This window comes from Mesoplodon bidens (assembly GCF_964165515.1).
Source record: "Mesoplodon bidens genome assembly, chromosome: 7".
Lineage (NCBI taxonomy): Eukaryota > Metazoa > Chordata > Mammalia > Artiodactyla > Ziphiidae > Mesoplodon > Mesoplodon bidens.
In genome coordinates this window covers 102,981,036-102,990,134 of record NC_138164.1, presented here as the reverse complement: position 1 = coordinate 102,990,134, position 9,099 = coordinate 102,981,036, and the positions used below count along the sequence as shown (strand labels likewise).

The 9,099-nt window shown below is 50.7% G+C and overlaps 1 protein-coding gene across 2 annotated transcripts in view; it reads left to right on the top strand.

Moving 5' to 3' along the window:
* The first annotated feature begins 1,464 nt into the window (after positions 1–1,464).
* Positions 1,465–9,099, top strand: part of LRP4 (LDL receptor related protein 4) — a 52,793-nt gene continuing 45,158 nt past the window's right edge. For both annotated transcript variants that reach the window (XR_014016270.1, XM_081239137.1), the window contains exon 1: positions 1,465–1,703. Coding sequence is in view for 1 of the 2 variants with exons in the window: in XM_081239137.1 (XP_081095263.1) it covers positions 1,652–1,703 (52 nt within the window). In the remaining variant the exon portion in view is untranslated. The remainder of the gene's footprint in view (positions 1,704–9,099) is intronic.

Genomic DNA, 9,099 nt, shown 5'->3' with positions numbered 1-9,099 from the left:
AGAACTACATACACAGAAAATGCCTCATGGTATTTGTTACCATGGTGACGTTAGTTCAACATTTCATCTGCATAAAAATTTTAGGCAAAACAGAATAGAGAAATACTGGCTAAGAAGCAGTTAACAACGCATTTTTCCCTTGCTATTGCAAAGTTAATGTTAGCTTTGGTCAAAGATGGTAATTTGAAGTGAAATCCTTTGAAAAATTGCAGACAAGCGAGGATGAAATGGCAACCAATCCATTGGAGAAATCTCCCAATATCCTCTTTGCACTGTAACAAATTACTCTCCCCTCAGCTAACATGGCACATTTGGGGCTTCCTCACTCTATTTACTAGTGAGAAGAAAGTGGTTTAACAAAATTGCAGATGATCCAAAGCCAGAAACTGTTGGCATACCAGCTTGGAGGGAAAAGCGATATACAGGACCCTAAGGAAGTTGGGGACTTGGACAAAAGTAGCAGGACAAGATTCAACCTAGAAAATGGCAGGTGGTAACAAAGTTAATCCATATGATTAATATGCACTGGGGAGAGGCGTAGGCCACAAAGCTAAGACAAGAGAGGAATTTATAACTTTATGTACTAACCCAAAAGTTAAATATTGCTAGAAGGCCCTAGAGACTGAAGCTGGGAGGAGGCTGAGGTCTCTGAGAGAATACAACTGCAAGCGAGGGCTTACTTCCTTACCCACTTCCTTTCTTGCCAGGATCTTAAAGTCAAAGAAGGTGAAGAGGCTAACTACGCTGATTTACGAAGACAGCCAGGAGGAACTACGTCTGGGCCAATTCTGGACGTCCGAGCGGGGGCGACAGGACCCAGACAACCACCTCAGGAAATGAGTAAACGAAAAGGGGAGGTCGCAGAATTATTTAGCTCTGGAACAACGCTGCCTAGGCGGGGGTCGGGGGGAGGGGTGGAGAAAATCTCAGGAAAGGAATTTTGACAGTGAGAACGTTAGTTAAGACACAGCACTCCAGGCCCCCTGATGCCCCTTGTTTGATGTCCATAAAGACCGAGAGGATTATGCATTAGCAAGCCTTGTGTATTCTGAGACATCAATAAAGTCTGGACTTGGGGCCGGTAGGGGGGCCGGGGTCACGTCCAGGCGACTTCGGTCAGCCTGGGTGCACCTCTCTGGCACAGAACTAGAGTGAGCGGGATCCGAGAGTTGCTGCTAGGATTAAACCTTTCCTAAGTTAAGGACTTTAAAGCAGTAGTACTGGGGACAGTGAAGGGGGGCTCTCTTGAGGGCTAGGAACGTGGGGGCGGCTTGAAGAGGAGCTGGGCCAGCGCTGCAGGCGCCGGCGGCTGGGGTCCGGGGACCGGGGGGCGGGGGCCGAGGGCGGAAAGGGGCCGGGCCGGCGCTGGGGGCGGGACCAGGCGTGGTGGCCGTGGCGGGGGCTGCGGCGCTGGGGGCGGGGCGGGGCGGCCCGGCCCGGCCCGGGACACCCCCTCCGGATCCACTGGTGGGGCGGCTTCGGCTTCGGCAGCACTGGAGGCGGCAGCGGCCGGAGGGCGACTTGCGGGGCGCGCCCGCCACCGTGGACCGGGACGCTTCACCTAGGGGACCCTCCGTCGACACCCTCCGCCGCGCCGTCCCGCAGGAGCCGGCGGGACCCCCGGCCGGCAGGGAGCGCCGGCGGCGGCACCATGAGGCGGCCGTGGGGCGCGCTGCTGCTTGGCGCCCTGCTCTGCGCGCACGGTAAGCGGCGCCGCCGCGCCTACGCCGACCGGCCCAGCGGGAAAGTTTTTCCCTGGGTCCGGCCGCTGCAGGACTCACCTCCCGAGGGCGGGACGGCGCAGGCTGAGGCCTGGGACCCCTCGCCCTCACTCCAAGCAGCAGCCCAGAGATTGTGTTCCGGGGAGGGTACCGGGAGCTCCCCCAACTCCTCCAGTCCGAGACGGGGCAGCGGTGGAGGAGCTCCCCGGGCTCGGGTCTGGGCCAGGCTGGGGGGAAGGTCCGAGGCGCTCGCTCGCCTTCCCTCGCTGCTCTTTGGAGAGCTGGTGTGCTTGCCTTTTCAGGTTCAGACAGGGTCTCTGTGTCCTTGGTGCGAATGAATGTGGGCGAAGAAAGGGAGGCGGGGAAGGATGGTCGCTAAACCATAAATTGTAAATAGCCCTCTTTTCAGGGGCTGGGGGTCTCGGGCGGATTGCGGAGAGGCTCCAGAGGAATCTGAATACTTGAGCTCTGGGGATTCCTCCACTCGAGGAACAGTTCATCGGGCTCCGGACCATGCTCCCGCCGAGGGTCCTTGGGCACTGCCTGCTCGCAGCATCTTCACTTAGTGGCGTTTTGGGTTCCCTCTCCTGGTTGTGACCAATCAGCTTCCTGCCCTGGATCCTTCCCGGAGCGGGGGAGGGGGAAACAGGGTTGGAAAAGGGGCAGAGGAGGGACATAGGGAAGAAACTGCTGGAAGGCTCCCGCAGATCCGCCCTGGCCGGGATAGCTGGGCGGGTATCGCCGAACCTCAGAAGGCAGCCTCCCGGCCCTCGCGGTGGCCCTCGGGGAAGCTGGAGGGATGGCAGCAGGACGGCTGCTTCATCTGCTCCTTATTAATTACTTGTTTGGTGCCGGTACGCAACTGGTGTGTGTGATTAGGGCTCCAGTGGAATCTGTTTCTCCGCAGCCGGCTAGGACCGTGGGTGCACCCCGTGATTTAGCAGCTGCCTCTAGTTTGTGCCCAAAGATCAAAGAACTTTGATCTTTGAATCCCAACCCTATTCACCCACCGCTGGTCAGCCGGGGGAGATCCGAATCTTCCCATTCTCCCCGCTGCCGGGATGAGGCGGTGGGGTTCCGAATAATGGGGTCTGTAGACCACGGCCTTGCGCCAGTTCTTTAACGTAAAGGGAGCTCGTGTGGAAATAATGCAGATTTCGGAACTTGCCTGGCAGGGCGTGGAGATGCCTGAGCACTTGTTTTAAAGGTGTTTACCTCCCAAATACAAAACAGAGATCTCTTGTCTGGTATTAAACTACCCGTGGGTTTTAAATGACTTTTTCCATGCCCACTCTAACCCGACCGAGCTCTTAACTCTTCCTCTCGGAGGAGTAGCCTGGCCGACCCACGTTCCTCTTTGCACTGTGCTCTCCCCCTCCCGAGCTCTCTCCTAGAAGGTTATTTGCAGCCTCTCTGGCGTGTCGGGACAGCGGCCCTACTGGGGTAGGAATGTAGCTGCTCTTCCCACCGCATGGGCCCCTTAAAGGGACAGCTATGCTTTTTGGGGGCTTTTCCCCTTCGGGCTGCAAGGGAGGAGGATGGAACTTTCCTCTCGGCCCCCTGGAGGAAGTTTTGAAAAAGATCAAGGGAAATGGCACGGCACTGGAAAAAAAAAAAAAAAAAAAAAAAGGGCTAAAACGGATACCAACAAAGCCAGAAAGGAGATTGTCGCCTTCTGCCCTAGGGAAAGGGGAGCTGGAAGGTTCCGGGCTGAGACTGGCCAAGACGATTTTATCGCTCCAGAGCTGTCAAAATTGCCTACACTACATCTGCATTGAGAACGGGGGTAGAAAATTGTGTATATTTTATGCTTCACAGAAGAAGGATGGGAGGGTTCTGGGTAACTATTTGGGTTCTTTTTTTTTTTTTTTTTTTTTTTTTTTTGTGGTACGCGGGCCTCTCACTGTTGTGGCCTCTCCCGTTGTGGAGCACAGGCTCTGGACGCGCCAGGCTAAGCGGCCATGGCTCACAGGCCCAGCTACTCCGCGGCATGTGGGATCCTCCCAGACCGGGGCACGAACCCGCGTCCCCTGCATCGGCAGGCAGACTCTCAACCACTGCGCCACCAGGGAAGCCCTTGGGTTCTTTTTAAGGACAGAATATTTAATGGAAACTTCTAAGCATGGGAGGCTTTCTGTGCATGTGAATAAGGACACTCCGTGGCACCAAGATCTAAACTTTGCCTGGCCTGATACTGAGCCATCCTCAGAGGCTTGGAGGGGACAGATTCATGGTTCATCAACCAGTGAGACTGAGCAGTCGCTCAACCAAAAATATCACCACAAGGATCCCGCACTATGTTCCAGGGGCTCCGGGAGAAGACAGTGTGTCATAGTAGATCAGGTAGGCAGATCTGACCTCCACTAGGAATGAATTCAAGACAGTAAGATATAAGGTGCTTATTTGGATGCTGCTAGTACTTGGGGCTTTTCCTAGAGCCTGTGGGATTGGCCGGAGCCTATATAATACTCCAACCTTAAAGATATTGGAAGGGAACTTGATTGCTGGTAATAGCCCTGGGTATCTTCCTATTGAGGGTTGACGTGAGGCCTCAGACAATCCACCACCATTTGAAGAGTGGAAACTCTGTGTGTCTTGGAGATCTCTTCCAGGTAAGCTTTGGTAGATAGAGGGTTATTTCTGAGGATGAGTGCAAATGAGTGGAGCTGAGACAGGTTTCTTTTCCATCTGGTGTTGTCATGGTGCTTGGTTGACCTTGTCCCTGATCTTACTGGACTTGTGAAAGATGCTTGGCTTGTCACTGACTTTGGATTTCCTCTTCTGTCGCCTGTTGCATATCAGATAACATCTTTGGGACTGGCACATGGTATTAAGAATGACAGGTGCAAGGGAACTGAGTATGACCATGTCTGATACAGAGCACGTTGGGCATGTCCATTTTCTGGGCCAGCAGAGAACACAGGAAATCACAGAGGACAGGATATTTTACAGGTCTTTCTCATTCTTTCTACGGATTGACTGCTAATCTTGATCCCTAAGAAGAAGGAAAATGGGAGAGACTGGCTATGTTGCTTCTCCTTTGAAGAGAAGATTCATCCTAGGGGCCTCCAAAATAGGAACAGAATTTTGGAGACTACTTTAAAAAGTAGTCTTGTCTTTTTTTGTGATTGGACACATCTCATAATTTCGAGACAGTTCCATGCCCATGGCCGACTAGGTCTGTTAGCCTGTTCCAGCCACAGTCTCTACATTCCTTGACGCAGTTTAGCCGTGAGTTTTGTCACAGTTGCCTGGACATGGGGCATCTGGCCGCAGACTGTGTCTGGATTACCAGCTCAACTTCAGCATTGGAAGACCTTTTCCCCTTCTCAGCCTGGTGGGATTCAATATCCCAGGAAAGCCTTCATGCCGACTGGTTGGCTGGCAGAGCCAGGCTTTGGCCCTATAAATAGCTCTGATGAATGCCTGTACTTGCCTCTCTCCTTCCAGCTTCGAGCTGACAGTGTCATTCCTTCTCCCCAGCACACTCAGGAGCATTCCCTGAACTGGGCTCTGCACCCATTCATTTGTTCATTCATTCCCCAGACGCATATTTGTCAAGTGCTAATCTAATCACTGCCTACATAGCTCTGTGATCAAGAAGCAGAGGCAGGCCTGGGTTTGAATCTTGGCTTCGCCACATCTTCGTGACCCTGTACAAAACACTTTATCACCCTCAACTTTGGGGTTCATATCTGTAAGTGGGGGGTGGGGGTGGAGTAGTAATAAATTATCATGTGAGGATATTGTAAAAATTAAATGAAATAATAGTATGTTCAAACCATTCAGCACAGAATCTGACAATTACTCTGTTACCATAGGTCTGGGTAAATGTCAGTTGTTTGTTAGCATGCTTGCAGAAGTGGATTAGAGACGGTTCTTGCCTTTGGACCACGGGAACCAGACAACTCTAGTTATACTACAGTGTCGTGTGCTAAAATGGAGGCTCAGCCCTTCATTCATTTCAGCTGGTTTTTTGCTTTCTTTTTTTTGAAAGATCTTGCCCTATCTTTTCCCCCTTGAAAACCTAATGAAACCTAAGCATATTTCCCTCCTGTCCACACTTCAAAAAAGAGATCTCTTAAGCGGTACCATGAGTCTAGGGGGCCCACTCTGCCTTAGTTCTCCTGGGAGAGGGCCTGGGATGTGGGGCTTTCCTCTGAGAGCTTCCCTGTTAAAAGCCCTGTGGTCAGGGATGCAGCCAGGCATCTCACCCTAAGGTTGCTGTGACCCGGGGTGAGAGGTGCTGGCTGAGGTCTCTTGTAGCTGGAACAGTTTAGAATTCCAAGCTCTCCCTCCTGCTGGCCTGGGAAAGGAGTCAGGCCCCAGAGCTCATAAGATAGTAATTGCCCCAATTTGGGGGCCGGGCGTTGTGGAGCTGCCTTCCTTCATGACTACTGTCTTCAATCAGGAATCCTGTCAGCGTGCAAGGATAATTGATTCAGGTCTCAGGCCCACGACTCGCTCCTCCCTCCCCCCTGCCCAGCCCCCAGCTCCTCCACCCCCAAGTTTGACCCCTGTTGTCTCTTTGTTTCTTCCATTTAAGTTGGTGCCAGAGATGTGATGGTTTTGGGGGCTGCGGAAAGTTGACCATAACCAAGAGCAGCCGTTCAAAAGAGCTGATTCTCTAGCTTTCCTGGCTGTCGTTTGACTCCATTTTCTGTTCTGCATTTTTTATTTAGCAAGAAGCAAACATCCTTGGTGCCCTTGGGCACCTCTTACGCCCTTCTGAGCAAACTTTATTCTTTCATGGCACGTAGGCATTCCCATCCTCGCTCACAGCTGAGTGGATTGCCTGCAAGCTTCCCTAATGCTCTGCTCTCCTGCCCATTCAGGTTAGAGTGAGAAGGGGAAGGGCGCTGCCTGAGCCCCAGCTGGGAGAAGCCTTGCCGGGGACTCGGGACTCGCTGCAAGCCCGGACATGGCCTACAGGAGCTCCCCCCTCACCTCTGTGCTGAGCCAGGGAGGATCGGAGTTGCGAGCAAAGCCGGAAACAAAAGACTGGGAGCAAACCTCCCATCGGGCTGAGAGGCAGCACAAAGGTGCTGCTGCATAATTTATCACCGGAGGTTTTCTGGGGCCGGGAAGCTCCTGGCTCCAGGCAGCACCTTTTTGGAGGAGAGGGTCCCTCCCCCTGTCCCATCTGGGTGTAGGGCCAGGCAGGTACAGATGAGGGTATTGGGAGAAACACCTGATTAGCACGTGAAATAAAGAAGCTTTGAGGTCGGAAGCACCTCCAGTGATCTCTCCCCGCTCAGCAGCTCCACTTCCTGCCTGGCCTGCAGGGCAGGGGTGGGGGGTGGGGGAATGCTCCAAATGTTCCCTTCGTTGGCTCCAGCCTTGGGAACCTGACTGTCACCGTGGCATGGATGAGGACAAGAGATAGTTTCTCTGTTGGGGACTACAGCCTTCTGGAAACCAAATACAGATGCCAGGTTCTAATATCCATAAGCCTAGCAAATAAGAAATGGGAGTTCCCTCCTTTTTCCACTCCCCTGCCACACTCACTGGCAGTTTAAATGAGAAATTTCAACCACAGGTTCAGAGAAGCAGTAAAAGTGAATGACTTTAAAATATACCTCCCCCAAATGAGAATTTTTGCTCCTCTGGGAGTGATCTCTGGTGACCATTTTTGCCCAAGAAGCTGGGGACATGTGGTCTAAAAATTACAAATGTATTTCTGGGGCATTTAACATTTGTGAACCTTTTGCCTTATTGCTGGCACTCAAAGTGTTAGCGTGTTTTATCACATTTACTCCTCACCATATCCTTATAAGGTAGATTCTGTTAGATTCCTGTCTTACAGATGGGAAACTAAGGCTTAGGCCATTTGCTGTCACACAGTTAATGAGTAACTGACCTAGGATTTGAACCCAGAGCCTAAGCTGTTAACTCTCTAATCCATACTACCTCTTAGAATAGAATCTTTTGTATCTAAGCTATACCAGAATGTCCTGGTCGGGACTGTCTGTATTTCATCTTAGATTGCCCTCTCCTCTGTGTTTTCAGTCTTCATCTTCTCAGGGAATCCCAATGCATAAAGGATTACCTTTCAGGTGCTTCTTGATGGAGTGAGGCTTTAAAAAGCTCCCAGAAGGGGAGATATGGTTTGCTGCTCCCTGAAGCCACATGTTACTCTGCGGACCTTGGGTTTTGAGATGTAAGGGGAGGGGAAAGCAGTACTTTGAGCAGCCCCTCAGAGAGCACAGCCACACTCAATCCCTGTTGGGTTTGTGAAATCTGTTGACTAAGCTTCTAGTCAGGGTAAGAAGCCTGTATGGCGATGTAGCTCCATTACTGGGTTGAGAGAGAGGACACAGATGAAGATTATGGGGTTAAGAGGAACAACAACAACAACAAAAATAATAGCTGCTTATGTATAATAGCTACTTTATATGTATTATTTCATTTAAACCTCCCAGCAACCTTATGAAATAGGTACTATTATTACCCTCGATTCACAAAAAAGGAAACTAATCCGTTTCTAAATTGCTCTGTAATTTAGGTTCTAAATGCTCTTTTCTATGTTTGCCTCCTAGGAATTGGTTGATGATAAATTAGGTAAGGATAAAGGATACCATGTACTTCAAGCTCCCCCAGAGAAGGGCAGTAAAGCAGGACTCTTGCCACAAGACTCTCTCCCACCTCTTCCTGTGGTCACTCATGCCACCAACTTAACCCATGGGAACAGCACTGCAGCTTGGCGCACAGTTGGATTTTTAGATATCTCAAGCCCTGAAATATTAGGGCTTAATCATGGGGTGGATGGATAAGACAGTCTGGGTGAGTCAAATTCTATAATAGCAATAGTAGGTGCTACCATTTATCAGGAGCTTAGTATATGCCAGGCATTATGCTAAGGGCTTTTTATGAATTAAGTAATTCAATTCTCATAACATCCACGGGAGGTAGGGGCTCTTATTATCCCAATTTTCCAGATGAAAAACTAAGGTGTAAAGAGATTATACCTGGTCCAATGGCCAGGAATTAGCTTAGTTTTGTTTCCATGTTCTTAACACTGTGCTCTTCTGCCTCATAACTTTGGAAGCTGACCATTAAGGACTTCTTTTCTGTGTTTAAAAGTGGCAAGAGAAGGCTGACCTTGTTAGGACCGATAATCATGTGTCTTATGGTATCACTTTTGAGAGGGCCCACTAGGAGAAGACTTTATCAGATAGATTTTCAAACCAGGTAAGGCTGGCCTCTAGAGATCTAGGGACAGAAATAAGGAGAGTTACGGCATGTCAGTATCACAGCTTGATAATACAGCCAGTGAAAGGAACTCTTGTTGGAGAAAGGAGTGAACTTAAGCTGGATAGAACTAGGAAGCCACCTTAAAAAGAAGATTCCTGGGGCTTCCCTGGTGGCGCAGTGGTTG